Source organism: Argentina anserina, chromosome 2 (assembly GCF_933775445.1).
Source record: "Argentina anserina chromosome 2, drPotAnse1.1, whole genome shotgun sequence".
Lineage (NCBI taxonomy): Eukaryota > Viridiplantae > Streptophyta > Magnoliopsida > Rosales > Rosaceae > Argentina > Argentina anserina.
This window is the reverse complement of record NC_065873.1, coordinates 25,352,975-25,378,213: the sequence shown is the minus strand read 5'-3', so window position 1 is coordinate 25,378,213 and position 25,239 is coordinate 25,352,975. Positions and strand designations below refer to the sequence as shown.

The 25,239-nt window shown below is 38.3% G+C and overlaps 4 protein-coding genes across 4 annotated transcripts; 2 read left to right on the top strand and 2 right to left on the bottom strand.

Moving 5' to 3' along the window:
• Positions 1-6,205: 6,205 nt before the first annotated feature.
• Positions 6,206-8,512, top strand: LOC126782873 (heat shock factor protein HSF30). The gene is made up of 3 exons (XM_050508211.1): positions 6,206-6,702; positions 7,067-7,980; positions 8,061-8,512. Exons 1-2 carry the CDS (start codon positions 6,403-6,405, stop codon positions 7,877-7,879), a joined length of 1,113 nt encoding a protein of 370 aa, XP_050364168.1. The 5' UTR covers positions 6,206-6,402; the 3' UTR covers positions 7,880-7,980; positions 8,061-8,512.
• Positions 8,513-15,501: 6,989 nt separating this feature from the next.
• LOC126782150 (cytochrome P450 711A1) lies at positions 15,502-17,750 on the top strand. Its single transcript, XM_050507327.1, has 5 exons — positions 15,502-15,804; positions 16,030-16,182; positions 16,295-17,069; positions 17,154-17,249; positions 17,339-17,750. Exons 1-5 carry the CDS (start codon positions 15,581-15,583, stop codon positions 17,675-17,677), a joined length of 1,587 nt encoding a protein of 528 aa, XP_050363284.1. The 5' UTR covers positions 15,502-15,580; the 3' UTR covers positions 17,678-17,750.
• Positions 17,751-17,878: 128 nt separating this feature from the next.
• LOC126782151 (protein IQ-DOMAIN 6) lies at positions 17,879-20,192 on the bottom strand. Its single transcript, XM_050507328.1, has 5 exons — positions 19,915-20,192; positions 19,581-19,826; positions 19,100-19,327; positions 18,862-18,975; positions 17,879-18,754 (listed from the first exon to the last, which is right to left on the bottom strand). The coding sequence occupies exons 1-5, from the start codon at positions 19,978-19,980 to the stop codon at positions 18,059-18,061; spliced, it is 1,350 nt and encodes a 449-aa protein (XP_050363285.1). The 5' UTR covers positions 19,981-20,192; the 3' UTR covers positions 17,879-18,058.
• A 1,756-nt stretch (positions 20,193-21,948) lies between these two features.
• LOC126784249 (IQ domain-containing protein IQM1-like) lies at positions 21,949-24,888 on the bottom strand. The gene is made up of 9 exons (XM_050509729.1): positions 24,856-24,888; positions 24,236-24,681; positions 24,041-24,155; positions 23,878-23,943; positions 23,522-23,568; positions 23,334-23,421; positions 23,007-23,237; positions 22,801-22,902; positions 21,949-22,708 (listed from the first exon to the last, which is right to left on the bottom strand). The coding sequence occupies exons 2-9, from the start codon at positions 24,634-24,636 to the stop codon at positions 22,259-22,261; spliced, it is 1,500 nt and encodes a 499-aa protein (XP_050365686.1). The 5' UTR covers positions 24,637-24,681; positions 24,856-24,888; the 3' UTR covers positions 21,949-22,258.
• Between the last annotated feature and the right edge of the window lie 351 nt (positions 24,889-25,239).

Below are 25,239 nucleotides of genomic sequence, written 5' to 3'. Positions count from 1 at the left end.
CAAAGTGAAAACACAATCACATCAAGAAATAACTGAATTCACTCAACAACTGTGTAATCCTCAAGCATGCATAACTTCATGGCTTCCCATTTCTCTAATCCAACCTCCAACTCTAATCACAACTCAAGATACAGTTCCACCATGTTTCCCCAATTACAAAGTGCTTGCTACACATGTTATCTTTTTGGAAACTAGAGAGCATACCATATTCTTCTGTTTTAGTCTCTTTTTCATGCAGTCTGCCATTTGTTTTTTCACTGAGATCAACAATAATTATATGTTATCTCAATCCTTAACACCAAAGATAAATCACAAACCACAAAGGAAAAGCACACGGTGGATTGTCTGAGATCAAGAATCATAGGTCAATACCCTGATTATTTGCTTTTATAGTATCTAACCACAATGGTACTTGTGTTTTTGCTAGATCTCTGAGAGCTGCAATTAAATTAACCAGATTTGCTATAGTTATGTCATTTACCACTTGAATCTAACGCCTAGAAAACTAATTTAAACCAAAGACCAGTCTTTATATATTTGACTATGTTCTCTGTGACATCAAATGGAAGAACACTAAACAATGACATAATGCATTTGCTAACTTTCTAAAGCTCAATTTCCATTTAAGTACACCAGCATTACTACAAATGGTCCTCAAGCATTGAACCATTCTGACATTTGAATATTGAAAACACCAAGCATCACTATGAATCAATTACCAGTCATTTCCCAGACTAAGATAGATATTCAAATGAAATCAATACTAAGAAGAACAAACAACTTGTAGAGCTAAATTAACATCCAACATGCATGTCCAATTGAACTAATGTAGATAGCAGTGCACACTAACACTAAGCAACGAAACCCAATGTGGCAAATACAAATTTCCATCGAAAAATGAAGTCTTACAGTTTACCTGCATGAAATCTCCTCAATTCGAGCTTCCTCTCTAGATCCAAACTCCAAAACCAAAGCGTGTACTCAGCCCAGCAAAAAACCCACTTGGAGAATCTCATCTTCAACCTATCCCTCCCCAAAAAAGGATTATCAGGATCATCTACCTGGCCACTTCATCTTTGATAATTGAAAACCAGTCCGACTCGTCGCTAAGATTTGGACAAACATCCTCAATATCTCCATCTTCGCTGTCCAAAATCTCAACCTCTCTGTCGTTTTTCAGCTCTTCCGGTCCCTTTTCCCCCTTATCATCGTCGAAATCGACATTCATCAAGCGGTTTTTGTTGTACTTCTTCTCGGAAAATCGCGGTTTCCACCATTTCAACATTGATCTTGATCTCCTCGGCCATCGCGACCTGATTCGATTAAATCTACTTCAGACGAACATTGAAACATGCCATTCAAACAATAACGATGCAATAACTAAGAAATTTCCATATCACCGCTTCAAGAATTATTAACAATAAGGGCCTTCGATAAACAACAAAGTACAATTTCGAAAATTCAAAGTTCCTAACCTTTCAATCCGGAGTGCACTTGATATTGAATGCCTTCGTGGGCTCCCAAAAGTTTGTTGATTTCCATTCGACGGCGGTGGAACCTCTTCAAGCGGAGAGTGCACGAGACGGCCCTATTTTCACTGAGAATTTGAGTTTTGGCTATTTCAAATTTTGTGAGGTAAATCTTCCCCTACACACCTCCACACACAATTAACCCTCGCCTCGCTGTAATGGACCTCGGTCGGCTTGATCGAGCCACACCGGAAAATTCAGAGCCAAAACATTTTTGTCGAACTGGCACCCACGTGAAGAACCAGAGGTCGACCTCAGCAGCCTGCGCCAATCGCAGCTTGACACGTAATGGGACAAAAGAGCTGTGTAGCCGGCGCCGCGGTGCATTCCAGACGTTGCCCACAAGTTGATATATAGTGTAAATCAGTTTTGATTGGTTTATGATTTGACCTTTTTTGGTTGATTGGCTCATTTCTGTTGCGTCTTGTGATATTAACCTCTCTTGCTTGAATGAAAATGATAATTATGATTTGAATAGAAAATTTTATGATTTATATTACGACTCTTAGGACTGTGCCGTCACGATGATATTTGCCGTCGGATTCTGTCTTTAATACACAAACTATTTTGCTCTATTTTGTGTAGCTTCGGTCTTTTGATAGTATAATACTGATATCAGCATGCATGCATGCATAAGGAAGAAGGCGAAAACCTTAGCTTATTGCGTGCCGACTTAGGTTGAGTGACTGAAGTCCGTTAAGTATACAAAAGGTTTTGGGGCAAACTTGATGTAACAAAAGTTGTTGGGGACCCAGAAATCACGTAGATTAGTAATAATACTAATAGTGGACAACAGAATGAGGTCACCATGCATCTTCCTCACTTAGCTTGGTGAGTTATTAGAAAAGCCATGACGACATATCCCTTTGTCTCTCCTCGATCACTTTCTCTTTCTTTCTCGCTCATACAATTAAAAAGCTAGGGTTGAGTAGTGTTGAGTCTGTTGTCGCCAACTGGACACCATTGATGGGTTCCCAAAAGCTTAAGCTCTCATCTTCCTCGCCAGTTAGATTGGTAATGGTTGCTTCGTATTGTTTATGATGCTAAGAATCACTATTAGCGGCTCCTAATTCATCGATCCCATATGCAATATAATCAAATACACGTCTCTTCTCTCAAATCCCAGCCTCATGATTCTCTACTTTACTCTCTTTGGTCTTTTACCATCCAAACTTGAACCAAATGCTTTGAATCACGCGTTCCACTCATGGATCAAAGATCGCATTATTTTGGTATCAAAAAAAAAAAAGATCGCATTATTTTAAGTTGGAACTTGGAATTCTGCAAGTTTAATTTCATATATATGTCACCTTCATTATCTTCGATCAAAATATAGTAGTTATATATATAACACGTGATCATATGCCTTCTTTGGTATTTGTTTAGATCATGTCTTTTGGATTCTACTTAACAAGTTTTCAACTACCCGTCATTCCTTCATTTCTACACCTCATTGCAATTCTGCCGCATTCTCCTGCTTGTTCGCTGCACTACACGCCTTTGATATTTGGACTTTACTAGTCGTCAATCAGTTCAAATTTTTTAGATTTAGTTCGTGAATTAGACCCCAAAATCCAAAGCCAAAGAAGTTTTTTTTTTGTTTTTTTTGTTTTTTTTTTCACTTTTTAGATCAAGAATAAGAGTTACATTTACACCTCTGAAAATACTGTGTGTGTCTCCGCCATTTTTCTATAGAGAGTATATATTCATACATCTAAAAAAACACTTAGACCTCAATTTTAACTAAGTTCATTTTGATTTTTTTCAATGAATGTGACATTACTAAAAATATATATAAGAGTAGAAAAATGAAAATACGAGAGAATTATCAACCAACCAATTTTAAAATAGCGAATATTTTTTTCTTTTTTCGTCAATCTATTATTTGTGTTTATTTCTATAAAAATCTCAATTAAGAATAATAAATTGAAGAAGATGATTTAATTACTTTTATTTTTTATTGTTAAAAAATGTAATTAATAACATTATTAATCTTCATGTATCAATTGAAAAACTACATAGAATTTTTGATAAACTTTAGTTGGTACCTTAGAGAAAAAATTGTTCAATAGATGTTAGAATTTTTCATGTTGATTTTACTATTTGGTGAGTTTCAAATCAATAAATGAAAAAAAAGAACAATATTATGAATTATGAATTTATGAATGAAAGAGAAAATTAATTTGAGAATATGGATTAAGAACTATTTGAGTTGTTTATAATAATTGAATAAAAGTAGAAATTGAAAGATATTAATGGATAGTAGATTGATTTGATATTTAATAATGATATATTCATTATGTTCATTTTCGAAAAAGTTGAGAGGTCTAAATAACATTTTAGGTATTTATAAAAATAAAATTGAGACCTACTAAGTTAGAGGTGGCATATGGGCCCAAATGCCCGAACCCGGCACATTAAAAAATTGGCCCGCCACGGTCCGAGTCCGTTAGCAGCCGACCCGTTATTATAATGGGCCGGGCCCATGGGCCAAAATATATCGCCACGGTCCGTTTTTAGCTCAGCACGACTCGAACACGATTAATCTATGGGCCGACCCGTTAAACACATAATTTTATATTATATATATCAATATTTAAACAATTATCATTATTAAAGTTGAATATTATACTTTTTAAATTAAAATATATTGATTATTTCATTATTTTAACTACAATATTTCACAAATATTATCAAAATACTGAATAAAACGTCATTATTTTGAGATATGTAATGTTTTAAAAATAAGATTATGAAATGTGTTGTAGTATTTTATTTATTTTACTACTCTAAATAGTTATATAAAACAAATATTCAAACTATATAATATTTTTTATTTTAATTGTGTCATATAATGCTAATGGGCCGGGCAGACCCACTTCTTGGCTCAACACGGGCCCGGGCCCGACATGGACTTGGGCCGTGGGCCGGGTTAGGCATAATATTTAAGCAAATGGCTCGGCCCGAGCCCGACACGATAAATAAATGGACCGGCTCGAACACGACACGAGCACAATTTTGGCCCGTTTAAAATGGACCGGACCGGCCCGGCCCGTTCGTCACCTCTACTACTAAGTGAGGAGGTCCAAATGCCGTTTTTGGAGGTACAGATAAAAGCTCCATTTTCCATATATGTTTGACATTTTCAACTCATATAAAAAAAACTGATAAGGACAAATAAATAAATTACATATATTATTTTTCCCTTGTTCTATTTCTTTTGTTTCTTCTTCTATATCGATCGAGTTCTATTGAATGAGAAAAAGAAGATGTTGAATACAAATGTTGAATACAATTGTAGTGCAAAGATGCAATGAAATTTATAATCGGTGGTTTAACTATGAAGATGAAAAGTTCCAATTGTCCATTTTTGACGAGACCACATGCCTGAACAGATTGGACCTCTTCTTGAAAATTAAGGTGAGATAGTCTTATCAGAGGAAGTATGCAGGAGATGTTTAATCACTTTGTACGCTCAACTGATCGTAGTAGTAGTAATAAGTTTTCATTTACTTTCATCTGAATATATAGAGTTTTGTTTAAACTAATCCGATCCCAGTGCTGAACTAGCACTATACGCCACACTAAATAGTTTAAACTATTTACAAATTCGACGTATAAATTTTGATTCATTGTTTATATCTTTGGCTTACAGTGGCAAAACCTCAATTAGACAGGTTCGTTGTATGCAGAACCAATAACTATATTGGTATATTGGTATCTACATCCTGTACCAATTCAAAACCTATAGATGTGTACAGATGTGTAATGCAATCCATGTACTTCATGAAATTATACTAAAAACCAAGACCCCTAATGCTCGACCTTAGCCCAAATAATTATGAAAGGGCATCACTTCTTCTGCAAAAGGGCAACACTTGAAGCATCGCAGCAATATCTTTGCTCCAAACTCATCCGAATTGTACTGTTACAACAAGGGCAACGTCCATCACCATTTATAACTTGTGAAGTTTAAAGCTTTAAACTATAATATTGATTCATCCAGCACCAATGCATGAATAAAGAGTAACAAAGATCTTACCCCATCATCCCAATTGGTGCCTAATTCCAGCATGTTATGTGACATGTATTATGCTGCAATCGTTGCCATTCTTCTGTATTGGTGCCTTGTAAGTAAAGTTTCCAAACTGGTAGTCTCTTCTTGTTGACCTCATCTTCTCAAATACAGGCAGACATGCAGTGATCAAGCTTCTTCTCTCCCAGAAGTTTTTTCCGATTAATTTTCCTCCCTTTCACAAGTTTAAATTCCAGATCGATATTGTCGATGGAGTGTCGCGACGTGGTCGATTTAGACGCTGGACTAATCAATTCCAATATAGCAATGAACTCTGGGATGCTTAAACTATCCTCACCCATGACATGGTTAAAACACCGGGTTGCTCTTCTGTCCTTCTGTTAACAAACTCTGTGTGGTGTTATTTTACGCCGGTGTATTCTAGAAATTAGCCCAAAATGAAAGCTATGTTTAGTGGATTGTTAAAGGAAGGAGGTTTTTTAGCCCACATTGTTCAGCCAGAAGCCCAGAATGATGAGAAGGTTCAAGATCATTGAGGTGGTTGCCATTTGTTCAATCATCATGGTATTGACAATTGGAGAAACTTCTTAAAAACACCAGATTTTTTCTCTCTAGAACTGACTCCACCGCCTTAAAAAACACTTCCGCTCTTTCTCATCCACATCACAAACAAACTATCTCACTAAAGTTCTCAACTTTCACTACAAACCCACACTCTTAAACCCAACTCAAACCTCAAATTAAGCTACCAAACCTGTCCGATTTCTTCAAAACAAGTAATACCCAAGTCTAGAAATTCTCTCCATTCGTAAAGTTCATATCTTTTAAGGTGAAACCATGGCGGGAGTTGCAGTGAAAGTAGAAGAAATTGTAGCAGGCACAGGCGGTTCATCTTCTTCGTCTTCTTCAACCTTGTCACCGCGGCCGATGGAGGGCTTGCACGACTTGGGTCCGCCGCCATTTCTTACGAAGACGTTTGAAATGGTGGAGGACCCTTCAACAGACCCCATTGTTTCCTGGAGCAGAGCTCGCAATAGCTTCATTGTTTGGGACTCTCATCAGTTCTCCTCGACTCTTCTTCCTCGCTACTTCAAGCACAACAATTTCTCGAGCTTCATTCGCCAGCTTAATACATATGTAAGTACCAATTCCACCTTTCTTCTTCTTCATATTAATGTTTGCAGAATTCTACTATTGGGTTTTCGGAATTGAATGAACAGTAGTCCCTTTTTGTTTTCTGGGCTGTTGGAAAGTTTTAAACTTTAAGTCGTTTGCTAATTGATTACTGTAGTGGTAAATTTGGGCTGTTAGAAAGTGTTGAAATTTAAGTGGTTTACTAATTGATTAATCTAGTGGTAGATTTGGGGTTTAGAGATTGAATTGCTTAGACGGTGTTTGATATAATGCCTTACTGGGTTTGATATCCATGTTCTTTGTTACATTTGCTTATTAGATGATATATGACTTTTCAAGGGTTGCTGAACTAAATTTTGAAATGCAGGGTTTTAGGAAGGTTGATCCGGATCGATGGGAGTTTGCGAATGAAGGGTTCCTTGGAGGGCAGAGGCATTTGTTGAAGACCATCAAGAGGAGGAGGCATGTGTCGCAGAGTCTGCATGAAGGTGGAGGAGGAGCTTGTGTTGAATTAGGACAGTACGGGCTAGAGACTGAGCTTGAAAGGCTGAAGAGGCACAGGAAAGTGTTGATGACCGAAATAGTGAGATTGAGGCAACACCAACTGAATTCAAGAGAACTGTCAAGTGCAATGGAGGATCGGGTGCAGGCAACTGAGAGGAAACAGCAACAGATTATGAATTTTCTAGCTAAGGCACTCAAGAACCCATCTTTTCTCCAGAACTTTGCTCAGAAGAGAGAATTGGTTGGTGTTGAAATTGGTCGAAAGCGGAGAATAGCTGCCAGCCCAAGTGTGGAAAATTTGCAAGAGGTGCCTACAGCGTATGTTCTGGACATGCCCGGAAGTCAGGATCAGGGAGAGTTGTCACCCATGGAGTCGGAGTTTGAGTCACTTTTCTCAGCTGCTGTATTGGACAATGAATCAATCAGTGATATCAAGGGCTCTAATCTGACTTCATTACCAACTAGTGGTGGCAATCTGGGCACTGTGAATGATACAACTTGGGAGGACTTGTGGAGTGAACAGCTCATTGGAAATCCAGAGGAAGAGGTTGTGATGGGAAATGATTCTGAAATCGATGTGGATGTGGAGGATCTAGTTGCTGATCCTACAGAGTGGGGTGAGGACTTGCAAGACCTTGTTGATCAAATGGATTATCTGATCAATCCCAATCCTTGAGGAAGATAACCAAATACCAATTACCTTATGATGAAGATGTTATGTTCGGAATAGTTGGCCCCTGCAACACCAATACACCATTCCTTGCTGATCATAAATTGGTATATGCTATTGGTTTTGTTTTAATTAGTATGTGTGTTATTTGTTGCAAATAAGAAATAATGTATGATTCTTGATGCAGCAGGGAATGGTGGCTTGCGATGGGGCCGATACTTGTTGCTGTTTTATGTAGCTTTGCAATTATCATTTGATTTTTCAATATATTGGTACTCCTTATTCTATTATGTTCTGTTTTGATTTGGTTAATTTTTGTTTGCTGCTTCGCAGGAGAAGGAAAGCCTATGGAGTCGAGTAAGGAGGGCTAATTGGACTCATATTTTGAGCTTCACACTGGAGTCGCGGCCTGTATTCGCATTTGTTCATTCATGTAGTGATGTAGTTAGCAGTTAACTAACTTAGTATGAGTACATAAGAGCAGCGTCCATATTGTAGTGATGTGGATAGCAGTTAACTTGGCATGAGTACATAAGAACCAGTCCATATAGTTTCACCAGTGTGGATGTTGTCGAGTTCACGATTTGGAAAATTGTATGAGCATGTTGTGTACCCAAATCTGGTCTGTAACTTCCAGTGTTGACCCTCCTGATAAAATAATCTACCTGTAGTCTTGAATAAGTAAGTCTCTTCTTCATCAATAGCTACACTACTATAATTGGCAACGTCAGTAACATTACAAGCTTGGATATTTGCTATTCGCAAATAAACGTTGGAATCTACTTCTGCTATATATTATCATCATACATTCATACAAGCCTATGTATTCTCATGTAGACCAGATGCTGTTATCAAAAGGTTTCATAAGAAAGTGGTGCATACAACAAGACACTTGGGTATTACAGCTTCTTTGGGTCTGAACGGTTGAACTCTGGTCACCAAAGCAACCTAAATAATTAGAAAAAGAATAAACAGACCAATTAACAGAAAAAGAATAAACAGATCTAATGTAGGGAAGCGTCGAACAGTATGTGTACATAGAAAATTGTTTTTTTTTTTGTAGAGTAGATGTGAGTAATTTTTTTTACTTGCGACAGGCACATGATTAATCGACTAGTTTATATGCTGGGACTTCGATTATGGGAGGACAAACGCAAAGGGGAAGGAATCAAAACCATTGCTCATAGCAGAACAAAGAAATAGATTCTCTTCTATCTCTACTGGAGAAAATACAAACGGGTGAAAAATAAGAAAATGATAGCCAAACAAGTGAAGAATTAGAATACTGAGAACCCCTTTGTTCTATATACAGGTCGCAATCAATAGGCTTGGCTTGTCGAGTACCAAGACTCGTGGCTATATAGCCTGTATGTACTGTGCCATATTCTTTCCAAAGATAAGCTAGGCCGGCAGATTATAGTGTTGAGAGTATATATTCCACATGGAAAAATGAGACATAATCTGTGAGTTTATAAGGGTTTGAGCCACTTTATCTATTGCTAATTGGTTTTGGATGTGACAGTCCCTATCCAGAGTGAAGTTCCAATTTTAGCACACTTTTCGGTCAAATTTTTTCACTATAAGTGATTCAATAAAATGCTATTCAAGATCATATCTACAAAATTTCATCCAATTTGACAATGGTTTGAGCTTTCAAAATTGGGATTTACACGAACGGTTCACGTTGAACAGTTTTAATTCATTCATTGATTTAATCTAATTTCAATACCTTAACGATATCCGAATTAGATGAAATTTTGTATAAATGATCTTGAATATCATACCTAAATATTGAATCGCTTATGGTGAAAAAATTTGACCGAAAAGTGTGCCAAAATTGGAACTTCATTCTGTAATTTCAGAGTGAAGCTTCACTCTAGATAGGGACTGTTGGATGTGAACCCCAGATCACTTTATTATAGTATCAGAGCAGGTTACCGACGTCAACTTGTGAAGCCCAAATGACCACACGGACTCCACGTCACCCAAAATATGTTATTCACGTGTATAGCTTGAAAATTCGCCACACGTACGGGGACGAATTGACATGTATTGCATAAGTGATGTCAGGACGAGATACCATCAAATAAATGAGTCTACCAATCAATCTCCTATACTTCCATGGATCTTTAAGTATCACACCTTCAGTAGACAGTTTGAGACCTTATTCTATGGGTGTGTCAACTGGAGCTACTCCTAGTAAACCTACATCTTCAATAATTTATAGAGCATACTTTCGTTGACAAACAAAAATCTCACGCTTAGAAGCTGAAACCTCAATACCAAGGAAGTACTTTAAGTTTCCAATATCCTTGAGGTGAAACTGACTATGCAAGAACTTCTTGAGAGAATCAATAACATTATGATCATTCCCTGTAATCAATATATCATCAACATAAATAAGAAGTGCAGTAAAAGAATCCCCATGCTTTCTAGTGAACAAGGAGTAATCAGCTTTAAATTGGACATACCAGGCTGATCGTATGGCATTGGCAAATTTCTCAAACCACTGTCTTGAAGCTTGCTTTAAATCATAAAGGGACTTATAAAGTCCACATACTAGATTATCCTTCCCCTGTCGCCCGAGGAGACAAATAAATTTACTCTGTCAAATCACCGTGGAGGAATACATTGTTGACATCTAACTGGTGCAAATTCCAACCACGAGCTGCAACCAAAGCCAAAACACACCTAACCGTAGTAATCTTGGCAGTAGGAGAGAAAGTTTCTTGATAATCTATACCTTCCAATTGAGTGAAGCCCTTGACAACCAATCGGACTTTATACCTTTCAATAGAGCCATCAGCTTTGTGTTTCACCTTGTAAACCCAACGACAACCAATATGAACCTTCCCGGTTGGAAGAGGAGTTAATGTCCATGTATCATTAGCTTTAGAGGTGGCAAATGGGCCGAAAAATCCGAGCATGTCCCGTTAAAAGTCGGCCCGAACCTGTTAGCGGCCTGGACCAAACCGAGATATTTGAGCCTATGGGCCCGCCGCGACCCAAGTCTGTTTTGAGCCTGGCACGACCCGTGCACAATAAATTCATGGGCTGGCCCGTTAAACACATAATTTTATATTATTTATATAACTATTTAAACAATTATCATTTGTAGACTTGAATATTAGAACTTTTAAATTTAAAATGTCTTGATTATTTCATTATTTTAACTACAATATTTCACAAATATTATCAAAGTAGTGAAGAAAACGTCATTGTTTTGACATACATAACATTAAAAAAATAAAATTATATAATATTTTATAGTATTTTATTTATTTTACTATTCTAAATAGCTATATAAAACAAATATTCTAATTACATAATATTTTTTTTTATTATAATTGTGTCTTAATGCTAATGGACCGGGTCGACCCGCTTCTTAGCCCGGCCCGACATAGGCATAGGTCATGGGCTAGGCTGGGCTTGATGTTTAAGAAAATAGGCCGGCCCGAGCCCAACACGATAAATAAATGGGCCGGTCCGAGCACTGTTTTAGCCCGCATAAAATGGACCGGGCCGCCCGGCCTTCCCATACAGTATTTGTCTTAAACAGATAGCTTTCCAATTCGACATGAGACATACTCCAAATCGTAAAACATAAACATTACTGAGTTGAGCCAAGAATGATTGATGTTGTGGCAAACACTGATGATAAGACACATAATTGGCCAAAGGATATCGAGTACCTTTAGACGGACCAAGCATCAAGGAGGAAGACGACGCAGAGTGAATGGAGCTGACACTGTAGGTCAGGCGGCCTGGCAATCTAGTGGAACGACTGGAGGGGCTGGAGGGGTGGGTTCGGTGGGAGGTGGAGATTCCTCGGGCGAAGGTGGCTGGGTGGCGTCATTGAGATTGGGAGGTGACTAGGTGGATGGCGTAGGTGGAGGGGGACGAGAATATGTGCAGAGTGGAGTGGGAAGGGATGGCGGTGGTGGTGGAGGAGGTGGCATAAATGTTGTGAGCTGTGGAAAAGGTTGGGGATCGGCTAGAGGAGAGGTGGTAATATGAGGCAGAGGTGATGGAGAACTACGCTGTGGAGACTCTAGATCGAACACGTCGCACGAGGAAGATGGAATTGATGAAGAGGAAACCGGGTCGGATTGCTGTGAAGGAGAAGTTAGGCCGAGATTGTGGCCCAAAAGATTTGGAGAAGCATAAGGAAAGATTGTTTCATGAACTTGACAGCCCGACTCGTAAAAACTTTTTTGGTGGCCAAATCATACAACTTAAAAGCGTTTTGCCCGATTGGATACCTGACGAAAATGGATCAAATAACACGTTTTGATTGGATTTATGTGAGCGATGAACGTTTGTAGCATAAGCTAGACACCCAAAAACGCGGAGGTGAGAAAAAATAGGAGGTTTGGAATAAAAAAACTCAAATGGAGTTTTGAGGGAAAATAGTGGTGTAGGTAGCCTATTGATGATGTGGACCGCCGTAAGAACACATTCACCCTAAAATTTGGGAGGAAGATGAGCTTGAAATTTCAAAGCCCGAGCCACTTGGAGTATATGACGATGTTTGCGTTCCACAACCCCATTTGATTGAGGCGTGTAAACACATGAGTGGTGAAAAACAACTCCATTTTCAAGAAAGAAATACCAAAGACATAAATTCACTTCCATTGTCACTACGGGAGGTTTTGATGCGGGACTCAAATTGGGTAAGAGCATAGGAAAAGAAGTTCTTGATAAACTTTGTGCCTCACTTTGATGACTCATTAAGAAAACCCAAGTAAACCGAGAACAATCATCAACGATTGTGAGAAAATAATGAGCCCCAGAGAGAGAAGCATGTTGATATCGACCCCAAATATCACAATGAATTATTTTAAAAGGTCTTACAGAAGAGATTGAACTATTACAAAAAGGTAAACGACTCTGCTTTGCCAAATGACATATATGACAAGCTTTATTGGACTAGATTGGAAAGTTTAGGAAATATTTTGCAAGGAAACCTAAACAAGGATAGGACACATGGCCCAAGCGGTTGTGCCAGAGGTCCGTGGAGGTAACGGTAAGGTTGCAGGCATGTTTTCTGGTGGAATGGGAAGGTTGTGTCATGGACTTCTTTGTCGCCAGTGTCGTCAAATAATACAATCCATTACGTTGTTTACTCAAATCAATCATCCTCCATGTAGCTAGATCCTGCAATATATACCAATAAGGGTAAAAAGTCACTGAACAACTCATCTCTCTCGTCAAGCGACTAACTGACATCAAATCAACTTTGAACTTTGGAATAGATAACACATCATGTAGATAAAATACATAATTTAAAGGGAATGATTGTTTAACATCAACATCAATTATATCTCCACTAGGCAATAAAACAGGAGACAACGAGCCAAAGTATCTTTATATAATAAATCAGAAGATGATGTGATATGATATGTAGCCCCGCTATCTATGATCCAATTGCGGGAAAGAACCTTAGACAAACCTGGTTTGGTCACAACATTGACATGAGGACCTGGAGCATCAGGAACAACATGTTTTCTGATGAAAACATCGATAAATTTGTCAAATTGGGCTTCTGAAAGAGTCACAGATAGTCCACCATCACCACTGATAGCTTTGGAGACGTTGTTTGCTGAAGGTTCTCGATAACCAGTGTTTGTGCCCTTGAGGTTTATTGAGTCTGTTGCTGCTTCGCTTTGGGATGCCATGGAGGATAGTCAATCAGCTCAAAACATGTCTGAATCCAGTGACCTGAATCACCATAATGAACACATTGAGTGCGGCCTCTTCCTGAACCTTGGCGCCGTTCCTGCTGTGAGAAATTTCGATCAAAATTACAATTTGATCTTGAGTCCTGGAGATCAGCTCTTTCAAATCTATTTCCTCTTCCTTGATTGAAGTTGGATCTATTGTTACTTCTCACAGCCATCGCAACACTCCCACTGGATTCTCCTGAATTGGAAACAACACTAAGAGAACGATGCTTTTCTTCTTGGCACACAACGGCATAAGCCTGACGGACAATAGGCAGAGGGTTCATCAAAAGCAACTAACTGCGAATAACATTGTAAGTATCGTTCAAACCCATCAGAAATTGCAGTAGTCTCTGTTGATCTCCTTGTGAGCTGTGTGAAGCCTTAAAATAAGAAGTCAGTTTGTCCCAAAAACCTTTCAGTTTTGTATAATAAGCCGAGATTGATTGTTGCTCTTGCTTATGACAAGCTATATCTCGCTGAATTTCAAAAATTCGAGAGGCATTACCTTGTAAAAATCGTTCATATAAGTCCTCCCATACCTCATGAGCCGACGAGTAATATGTGAGACTCTCAGCATGTCGTTATTGACAGTGTTGGTGATCCACTATTGCACCAAGTCGTTGACTCGAGTCCATGTATTGTAGCCAATGGTCTAAATATCACTTATCGGTATCGTATCGGTCAAGGGGTAAAACGATATATCGGGGATATATCAAGGATATGTCGATATATATCGGTTTTATCGGATTTGCTTATTTTCAATAAAATTTATAAAATTATACTTCAAATGTACTAAATAAACTAAAGAAACGATACTAAGTAAACTAAAGAAAATAAATACTTAATTTTTTAACAATTAAAGTACACGAACGACACTTAATAACAAAAATAAGTGTTTAAGAATGATTTTTTAGGCTCGAAATTCATTATATATATTTAAAAATATAAATGATATAAAAAATAGAAATATATATGAAAAAAGAAAAAAATACAATTTTTTTAAAGAGAGGAAATAAATATTAAAAAAATGAAAAAAAAATCAGAATTTGACCGATATATTAGAGTTTGACCGATATTTGACTGTTGACCGATATATTCAACTGATATGAGCGATATCATAACGTTTTCTAAATATCACCGATATATCCGATATTTAGAACATAAATTGTAGCCATATAGATCTGTCTCTTTTGAAGGAGACCGAATTGTGCCATTGATAAAACCAAACTTGTTTTTTGAATTCAAAGCTCAGAGCATATCCTTTTTCCAACCATTATAGTTGTTACCATCCAAGATTTTAGTAATTAGGACTATGTCTGAGTGATCAGATGGATGAGTATAAAATAGATATGAGATGAGAGATTTGGATTTCACATCAAAACTGGAGGGAACAATTTTTCTGGGTGGAGGAACTGGTGGTACATCATCATCAGCCATGATGAATGATAGGAGAGGCTGCACGAGAAATTAAGATGCATCGAGGAAAAAAAAAGTCTGTATCAAACCTTGCTCTGATACTATGATAAAATGATTTGAGGTTCATATCTAAAACCAATTGACAATAAATGAAGTGATCAAAATCTTTATAAATTCATAAACTATGTCTCATTTTCTCACGTGAAATGTATATTCTCAACATGTAGTCATTCACATCTTGAACTTAAAATATTTATACTCAAAAGTGAGTCAAAACACCATTGAATTTTGAAAGCATGGAGCAAACGTGGTGTCATGGTCGACAAAAAAGGTCTTATGATGTTATAACCACCACAATATGGTGCAAAAGTTTCAGGAATAAAATTATTTGCATAGAGACAAAGGACCCAGTAACCTTATTCAAGTTGCCTGGTGAGCAGTGAGACCCTGCAACTTATTCCAGCAACTATATATTAAATTAACCCGATCGTTCTTGTCGATTAAGTAGACTCTCCTCTCTTTGTTTCTCATTCAGAGAACCAAAGACGAAAGCTTTCAGATATTGATGAGGATGGACCTTTTGATTACCAATGTTTCTGTGGTGTCAACCATTTTTACAGTGCTGGCAATATTGGCTGGAGTTTTGGGCTACTTGTATGCACCGTACTGGGGAGTGAGAAGGGTTCCTGGCCCAAGAACTATCCCTTTCCTAGGACACCTTCCCTTGCTGGCCAAGCATGGTCCTGATTTGTTCTCAGTTCTTGCCAAGAAATATGGCCCCATCTTCAGGTTAGTATGTGTTTCTGTATGCAGCAACTAGCTACATCAAGCTTCTTCTTTCAAACACAACTAACTAATTGTGAGTAGTCTTATCACTCTTATGTGACTCTTAGATTATGGCTGTTTCTGTTGATTATGAGTTTGGGGTGTTGATTACTTGATTATACATTTGAGCATCCAAGTTATAATGGATTATAAACTTATCCGGTAAATCTGTTGATTAATGTTGGGCAGGTTTCATATGGGAAGACAGCCACTTATAATTGTAGCAGATGCTGAGCTTTGTAGAGAAGTTGGAATCAAGAAATTTAAAGACATGCCAAACAGAAGCATACCATCTCCAATCTCAGCCTCCCCTCTTCACCAAAAGGGTCTGTTTTTCACCAGGTATATTTTTTTAAATCAAATTCACCAGGTATCGTTAAATTCATGAATTATGTGGAGAATATCAGTTCAAGTTGGTATTTTTTTGACTGATTTTGAGTCTATATTGATTCAGAGATACAAGATGGTCAACTATGAGAAACACCATATTATCAGTGTATCAACCTTCATACCTAGTCGGCCTTGTTCCCACAATGCAATCATATATTGAAACTGCTACTCTTAACCTTGATCACCCTTCCAAACAGGATGAAGACTTTACCTTTTCAAACCTCTCCCTCAGATTGGCCACTGATGTAATTGGACAAGCTGCTTTTGGTGTCAATTTTGGCCTTTCAAAACCACAGTCCATCAGTGATTCAATCAACAAGATTGATGATGAAGTTTCAGACTTCATAAACCAACACATCTATTCCACAACTCAGCTTAAGATGGACTTATCAGGTTCCTTATCAATTATATTGGGGCTACTAGTGCCCATTTTACAAGAGCCATTTAGGCAAATCTTGAAGAGAATTCCGGGCACTATGGACTGGAAAGTAGACCGGACTAACCAAAAATTGACCAGCCGGCTTGATGAGATTGTTATGAAGAGAATGAAAGATAGCGAGCGAGGATCAAAGAATTTCTTGTCACTCATAATGAATGCAAGGGAGTCAGAAGGGGTAGCAAAGAGTGTGTTCACTCCAGACTACATTAGTGCAGTCACTTATGAGCATTTGCTTGCTGGTTCAGCCACCACATCTTTTACCTTGTCTTCAGCTGTCTACTTGATTTCTGGACACCCGGATGTCGAAAGCAAGTTGTTAGCCGAAATCGATGGATTTGGTCCACATGATCAGATCCCAACAGCTCATGATCTTCAGCATAAATTCCCTTATCTTGCACAGGTAACTCAGATGGACCTTCAAGAGCTAACCAAGTACTCATTTGTTTGCTGCTAATTACTTGATCTAATTTATGTAAATTGGCAGGTTATTAAAGAGGCAATGAGGTTTTACATGGTTTCTCCATTAGTTGCAAGAGAAACGGCAAGAGAAGTAGAAGTAGGAGGTTATCTTCTACCAAAGGTACTGCTGCTTAACTAAAAACCTCTTCCTACTGGTTTGAAACTTGTTTAATAAACTAATTAGAAGATTTCTTTTCTTTTGAGGAGCAGGGAACTTGGGTCTGGTTAGCTCTCGGAGTTTTGGCTAAAGATCCAAAGAACTTCCCGGAGCCAGAGAAGTTCAAGCCAGAGAGGTTTGATCCGAACGGCCAAGAAGAGAAACAAAGGCATCCTTATGCTCTCTTACCATTTGGAATTGGGCCTCGAGCATGCATTGGTCAGAAATTTTCTCTACAAGAACTAAAGCTCTCATTGATACATTTATACCGAAAATATGTGTTCAGACACTCTCCAAACATGGAGACACCTCTGGAACTTGAGTATGGCATTGTTCTTAACTTCAAAAAGGGTGTCAAGCTTACAGTTATTAAGCGGACAGGGACTCGTTAAGCTTTTTCAGTTGTCATCATTACACATTCCACAACTTCTAATGTTATACGAGAGGCAATAATGTTGAATAGAAGCAAGTGTTGATTTGTATGCTATCATGCTCAAGAACTTGTTTCTGAAGTAGTCGCGCGGCTCCCTTCAGAAACCTCGAGTGAAACATTGTACAAACTTATCCTAAGATTAATCCCATGTGAAATAAGTAGCAAGCAGTGTGCAATTCCATAACAAATCAACTATTTTACAACTGAAACCTCAAATCATAACTAAGGTCGATTATCAAGGACTCATATTTTACTGGTAAAAAAACTATTCTTGCACAACAACACTAACTTACACATGTAGGGAACAACAAGCAGTTGATCACATGATCAAGTATCCCTTTCACCTTAGTTTCATGGAGTTCTTATCCAAGCCGGTTGGCATTCCAAGCGGCTTCGAGAAATGGACTGATGATAGCTCAGAACCAGCACTACTTTTGGAATCGCCATTAGAGAAAGCCCCAGACCTCTTGAGAAACTGAAACTCATCCATGGACTGCCTTTGAGTTCTGTGAGATTGATAACTTGCTGCTTTCTGCTTTAACATAGTTGACTCAGTCAGGTTCATGTAACTTGGCCTAAAGTTACTGCTCTCATCTGTTTTATCTGAAGCCAATCCAGTGTTTCCCGAAACCGGTGTTGCTGATGGAAGTGAAGAAGAGCCAGGGCTATTATCATACCGAAATTCTGAACTTGGGCTTGAAGATGAGCGAGTAGTCACTTGAGCAAGGTGTGGTGGTTTTGCAGAAATCCTAGTGGTGACATTGTTCCTTCTCACTTTGACCGAGCATGGAGGCTCTGAAGATTTCGAATGTATGCCAATGCCAACAAAAGGGTCTGCAAATTTCTTTGGAGGCGGTGTGATCTCAGATGGGTCAGCGTTGGATTCTTCCATCAATCTAGTCTCCCATGGCTTAGCTGACATCCAGCGTTCTAACCAACTCCATCCCCAGCTGTTCTTGTCGAATTCATTGTTCTTATTGAGTGAGTACACTGAGGAATTGATGCGTGAATTCGAATCTGGGGTTGATCTCCATTGCTGAGATAACAAAAGTAGAAACTCAATCTTTGCTTATACAGCAGTAACATGACCAAAAATGTACCAACATTATTAGGCTTCATCAATAATATAAGTTATATAACTACCTTCTGAGCAAGAGAGTAAGCAATTGCTCTCTCCCTCTTGAAGGCCCCTTCTTGCCTCATTTGAATCTTTGCTCTTACGTCATCTATTGTTCCCTTGCTGTCACACCATCCTTCCTGCATTTTCAAATTTCACAACTTTATCAATAAGTGAACTAATAACATCAATGACCTTAAAGATTTGTACTTTCACTTCTTTGACATTTGAAACGAAAGCGAAGTGTGCGAGTGTTTAAACTACCTCAGCTTCTTTTAAGAGATCGGCTTGGGTGCGGCGCTCATTGAGCATGTTCTGTACAGCTTGGCCTTCAATGGACATTCGCACGCGGCGAGCCCTCACACGCGCCTGAACTCGAACAAGAGCTTGCATGCACCTCAGTGTTACAGCTGCTTGCTTCCTCACCTGTCTGCCCCGAACTAGAGCTTGAAGCCTCACTATTCCTCTCAAAGCCTTCAAAGCCCTTCTAGCCTGTAAACCAGTTTTTAAACTTTCAAACTTTAGACCCCAAATGAGTAATTAGCCATTTGATAACAAACAGAACAGAACAGAGTACTCTGCCTTTCAATATATAATAAGATCATATAAATTTCGCAGCAAAGATTTTTACTTTCTGAAAACAAAGATTACTAGTCTAAATCCTATTCCAGAGACATCAATCTAGATCTACTCTCTAATGTTCTAGATTTCATAAATGGGAAGAAAAGCAGAACAGTTCAATTACCAGGAAGCCTCTGAAAGCGGTTTGGATTCTGATAGCAGCCCATTCTTGCCTGACAACTCTAAAATCTTTGGGGTGAGCTCGAACCACTGTAGCCACAGCGGTAGTGTACGCTTCTGCCCTTCTCGGTGAATCAGACCCTTCAGAAGCAGCTCTGTGATTCCCTTTGAATCCTTTCCAGGAAGACCCGAAATCCCCAGACGCATTCCTCCATAGCTTCCATTTCTTATTCTTCCCACCCACCTTTTCCTACAAAACAAAAAAAGAGATTCAGAGAAAGTTCTTGCACAGTGAGTGGTATAAACAGTTGGAACTAGAACAAAGATGCGAGCTGTACTTGGTCATCTTTGTCGGGTTTTTTGAAACCTATGAGGGACTTCACCCATTTTCCTGAAGCACCCATTTCTGTGAAGAAGCGAAGACAAAAGCTTAATACTTTGGAGAAGTTGGAGCTTGAAACTGAAAGAGAAATAAGAGAGACTGCGTTTTAGGAAGCAGACACCAACGTGGGCATAGTTTTGTGGGATTAGTGGGGTGTGGTGGAAGTACAAGAGAGATGAAGAAGAGGAGCCGTTCGAGATTTGAAATTCAAAAACACACAAGAATGGACAAGAGGCCGAGTATAATTGGCGCTCGATTCTTTGGGAAGTGGGTGCAGTTATTTTTACCCAAGTTCGCTGCAAAATTTAAGAGTTATTGTCTACGACGGCATGACTCTGTGTTATTGCCCACCACTTTATCTGGGGAAGAATGATGAATGTGGCCACGACGGCATGACTCTGTGTTATTGTCTACGAAAAGAGTTAAAAAGGAAACCGACAACGTATCCAATTGGATTGGCTGACTAGTCACTCTTCCACCCTTTTGTGTTTTCAATTTCTGGTTGCTGCGGCCTTCTCACAGTTCTGGGCATGTGATTGAGGGCAAGTTTGAACTGAGTAGGTAAGAAACTAAATTCGCTCCCTTAAAGAAGGGATACACTTGCTTGATTCGGGGTTAAAAAATTTGAGATTGGATCTTGAGTTACCACATTTGTTTTGATGATGCATTGTTTTCTTCCTGTATGCTTTTACCAGACAGTTTAAGAAGGTGGTTTATGAATCGAAATGAGTTACAATATGAACATTGCGCACAAGTGTAGTCGAAGATTGATAACATTTCAAACACTTTAAAATTAAGACACCAGAATTGTGTAATTGCATGCAAGGTACCTTATAATTTGTTGCTCATTGAGTGATCCATTGCTTAAATCCACTTTGATCTCAATAGAGTTGTAATGATTTTTTACTTTTGGAACTATGAGAGAGGTTAGAGCTGTTAAATGATGAAACATAATAGAGCAATCCATAATGTACTCATGCTAATCCACAATGGAAAAGATAAAAGCTTTTCGAAAAATATATATAGATTTTTTTTTTACTCTTGTTCATCTATAAAATTTGAATTAACTATTTATAAATTCATATAACATCACGACAATGTATAAGAATGTACCGTCGTTAAAAATACAGATTACATAATATGATAAAAAGTGTTTCGTGTTTGAAAACTCTTTGCGATTTTACATTAGCACATCAAATCATCAATACATAACCATGATTGTGATTATGGAGTTAACAGTGGCTAGGCTACACTCAAAGTGATCAAATGATGAACAAGTTAATCCTTGAATGTTTGAATGTGATGAACACATTTTGACGTAATTGAAAATTTCATTCACGCACAAAAATAGCGAGGTTTTATGATGAGAATCATGACATGGCACAGACTCGAAAGAATACACCTAATAGATGAGACTGAGATTTTAAGGAACACTAATTATTCGTTTTGATGTTATTTTATAATTGCTCTGTTTTTGAATCATGCACCCAAAATTTGACAGCGGACTGGAGAGAATGGAGACTGACCAGTGTTCGGGTAAAGAAGCATTTATTTAGATAAAAGTGTGTTTAGTGTTTTTACTTAATTTTTCTCTCTTTTCGAATTTCTCAACAAACACCAACTTGAATTTATATGTTGTTGTCAGGCGTTGACATCGAGGTTGAACACTCTTGTCCTTTGCCACCAAGATTTCAAAATTCCAATCTTGCTTCCAATTCCATGTTTAAATTAATGGACTTCCAATGAAAGGCTTGTTCTTTATTTCTATTTTCTCCTTGGATTCCTCATTCCTCCTTTCATGGCTTGGAATAACTTCATTTCATTTATGATCATCTTCTACTACTCTACCTCTTTGAATTTGGATAGGATCTCATCCTTTCATTGGATTCCCTCTACTAATTGACTAGCAGTGTTATGTTGTACTATCATTTGCATGATGCCTTTGTTGCATAAAACCCAGAGGAAAGAAAAAGATTGATGCATGGGGACATTGTGCTTGCACCATTCACAAGAAGAGCATATTTACAAATTGGAGCTCCTAGTTTACAAATTAGTTTAAAGAGTGACAAATAAATAAAAGAATAACAAGTTCGCCTTCGTCCTATGACTCCCTGAAACACTAAACAAGTTCGGGAACAAGATGACCCCATCACACTCGAGAGCCGAGACTCTGTTGTTTCCGGAAAGTAATTTTCAAGGAAATGAAAATCAAACCAGAGCACGCTAATAGTGTTGAAATGAGAGGTTGCACTATTGCAGTGAATTATTTTCTTGAACCAAACGCGGCCTAACAAGTATGATTAAAAATTAGGTACCCTTGGGCTAGGGAGGCCCATATATGAAAGTCTAGGTGAGACCCTGATCTTTGAGCCTGGTCTAGGTGAAGGGATTGGGGAATAACTTTCACGGAGGCTGGGCGTGACCCTTGGTGATAGATTGACCTTCTCAAGAGCTGGGAATTGAAGGTCAGCTGGATAGTCTCTCACACACCCAATACGTGGTCCAAGGCCACTGGTCCAATTGCAAGCTAAGCGCTTTGACATGTCAAATACTTCTGCTGCTTCTTCTTCTTCTACATCATCTGCATTACTCAAATTGCTCTCAAGTTGTTGTTGATGATCTGCTGGAACTTCTATGGCAGCACCACTATTAGAATCATCCAGGGTCACTTTGCTTGTGGATGATCCAGTCACCTCTGGCTCAGAGCACCCCTCATTTTGATATGCTTTGTCCTCATCAACAGCATACATCTATAAAACAGTAACAAATGTTCAAAATTCAATCTCTCTAAAACTTGGTTAATTCTTTTAAAACATTCTTAATTTGCTTATTGCCTAATTACCTTGACATTGGTGAGGTCTACATTGTTGTCTCTGAGGAAGCTAATGAATTCCTTGAAGTTGTCTGCGGTTGGAAGATAGTGACCACTGTATGGCCATATAGCCTGAAAAGATGGAAGTGAAAGATGAGGTATTTGATCAGCTAAGTATTACATGTATTGAGAAATTACAAGTTAGTTCAAATGTATTACATAATGTGTGTATGTACCTCAAGAACCCCATTATGAGAAACTAGTCTTCCAGCTGCAGTAGTAGCCCCTCCAGAGAGGAAACTTGAATGCTGAAAAGACCCCTTCTTTTTCTGTCCTACATATAAAGACCTTGATGTGCTCAGCACAAATATCCACTTTGACCCTTCATCTGTGTTAACAAGTAACCCTGATTGCTTCTGCACTAGCTTCCCATCCTCTACAATCACTTCATATGCTTCTCTTTCTCTCTAATAAAAAAAATGAAAATGTCAAAACTATTACCATGGAGGGTGCACCAGATAAACATCAACGTAGTGATTAGTGACTAGTATGTGAATTCTTACTGGTTCAAGATATTTTATGCACTGGCGCTGGAAATCAGGCCTTGGACACTTCTTGACATTTGTGTCTTTACCATCACCAACATCCAACCTTCAGTTCCAGGGTGTAGGAAAGACAGGTTAACATCAATTCAAAGAAAAATACGGGAATCATAGACGGTTGTATGTATGATGGAAGATGTTTTCATTACCAGTAAAAGAAAGATGTTTTCATTCCAATGTCACTAAAAAAGAATGTCTACGGATCAGTAAGCCTATACAGAGTGTTGGCCAAATGGTCCAATTTCCAGCAATGTATTAGGATCACTGCCTAATGATCCTTGTGTGATAACATTGTCATTCAGCTTAATTAAAATCCATGGATTGATCTATAAGATTACTATGTTTCTAATGAAATAAGCTCCTACTTTCATCGATTTTTCAATGAAAAGTATTAGAATTGTAAACAACAAAGTCGTATAAACAGAACTTAAAAAGTAAAGAAGCACAAAGAAGACTCTTTCTGTACAAAACTCGGCAATAGAAGTGCATAGATATATATACTCACAGCTTCAAGCCAATGCTGCAGGGCTAGTTTCTGAGCCTTCTGATCCTTGCACAAACCTTTTCCTAACTACAAACACAACCATTTTGGTTTGTTAACTTTGATCTTCTCCACTAATTTGCACATCTCAGAAATTTCATTTACATAACCAAAACTAAATAAGTACCTTAGCTGCCCTTTTTTTAGCTCTCGTCCACTTTGATACAGCAGTTTCCTGTTTCTCAATGTCGAAGAATGACACCGAATTTCGTTCTAAATCTGCCAAGTCTACGGCTTTCCACCTACAACAAATTCACCTCACATATAAGCAACAAATTAACACGTGTATGAAAAAAAGTTGTCACATTTTCATGATACACACCAGAGTTCCTCAACCACAACAGCACAATCTGCGAGGTTGCGCCTAGTCCTGTAACTCTTGTATACTTTCTGAAGCCTAGTTGCTGCAGCATGGCGACTGCTAACTGGTGGTTTTGGAGAAAACAACACCATTGGCTCAGGAAGCAGAATTGTGGGTTTCTTTATCTGCATTTTTTCACAGTTTCTACCAACTGAAGAAATTGAATGTGGTTTCTCTTCAAATGTATCAGATGCTGCTTTGAGTTTTTCTTCTGTAGGTTCCCATTTCTTGAAGCTGAGAGACCTTTCCAAATTGTTTAAATAGTCTAATCCATTAGACTTGCTATGGGGTTCTGAATCTTCAGTACTTAAGCTCATGGACTTCACGGTGAGTGTTTCTACGGTGCCGGTTAGTCGGCCCATTAGCTTTGGCAGTAATCAAATGATGAACTTGCTCAGCAAACCCAACTGGAATTAAAAACCACAAAACTCAGTTCAGGTGTCATGGAGTTAAAACTCATTACCAACATATGTAAACGAAACAAAAAGCACCCTTAAAGCTTTATGATCTGAAGAATGAACGAGGTATATCAATATGCATGAAGCAATTAGCTCAAGAATATCAATTCAGCTTAATCTTACATGCAATGCAAGCCCCTTCTTCTTCTTCTTCTTCTTCTTCTTTAGAAGCGTGAAGCAGTTTATCATGTATACATACACGAGTTGACTAGTGGCTCTGGACCTCTGGTCAATCGTTCGAAAAATCGAATTCGGTAGCATCATGGAAGTTAAAGAGAAAGACTGAAGAAGCACCTTACTACTCGTATAGTTACCCACACATGTTTTCAATGGCAAAATTATTAGCCTGCATGGTCCATATCGTACACGCTAGAGACTGGAAAGTTCAGGACAAGAAGATAATATATGATTTTGGTACTCAAATGAGTGAAATCCTATACTTCATGCAGAACTTTCACCCATTTGCATTAGAGTAAACAACACTATTATCCCTCTAACAACCAGGAA

Bases quoted from the DNA above. Each gene is read 5' to 3' on its own strand.
- LOC126782873 (XM_050508211.1), top strand. From the start codon at position 6,403: ATGGCGGGAGTTGCAGTGAAAGTAGAAGAAATTGTAGCAGGCACAGGC. The intron at 6,703-7,066 runs GTAAGTACCAAT...TTTGAAATGCAG, and splicing joins TTCGCCAGCTTAATACATAT to GGTTTTAGGAAGGTTGATCC.
- LOC126782150 (XM_050507327.1), top strand. From the start codon at position 15,581: ATGAGGATGGACCTTTTGATTACCAATGTTTCTGTGGTGTCAACCATT. The intron at 16,183-16,294 runs GTATATTTTTTT...ATATTGATTCAG, and splicing joins AAGGGTCTGTTTTTCACCAG to AGATACAAGATGGTCAACTA. The intron at 17,070-17,153 runs GTAACTCAGATG...GTAAATTGGCAG, and splicing joins AATTCCCTTATCTTGCACAG to GTTATTAAAGAGGCAATGAG.
- LOC126782151 (XM_050507328.1), bottom strand. From the start codon at position 19,980: ATGGGTGCTTCAGGAAAATGGGTGAAGTCCCTCATAGGTTTCAAAAAA. The intron at 19,827-19,914 runs GTACAGCTCGCA...TTTGTTTTGTAG, and splicing joins AACCCGACAAAGATGACCAA to GAAAAGGTGGGTGGGAAGAA. The intron at 18,755-18,861 runs GTAGTTATATAA...TTGTTATCTCAG, and splicing joins CTTACTCTCTTGCTCAGAAG to CAATGGAGATCAACCCCAGA.
- LOC126784249 (XM_050509729.1), bottom strand. From the start codon at position 24,636: ATGGGCCGACTAACCGGCACCGTAGAAACACTCACCGTGAAGTCCATG. The intron at 24,156-24,235 runs GTGTGTATCATG...AATTTGTTGTAG, and splicing joins GTTGTGGTTGAGGAACTCTG to GTGGAAAGCCGTAGACTTGG. The intron at 23,944-24,040 runs GTACTTATTTAG...TTGTGTTTGTAG, and splicing joins CTAAAAAAAGGGCAGCTAAG to TTAGGAAAAGGTTTGTGCAA.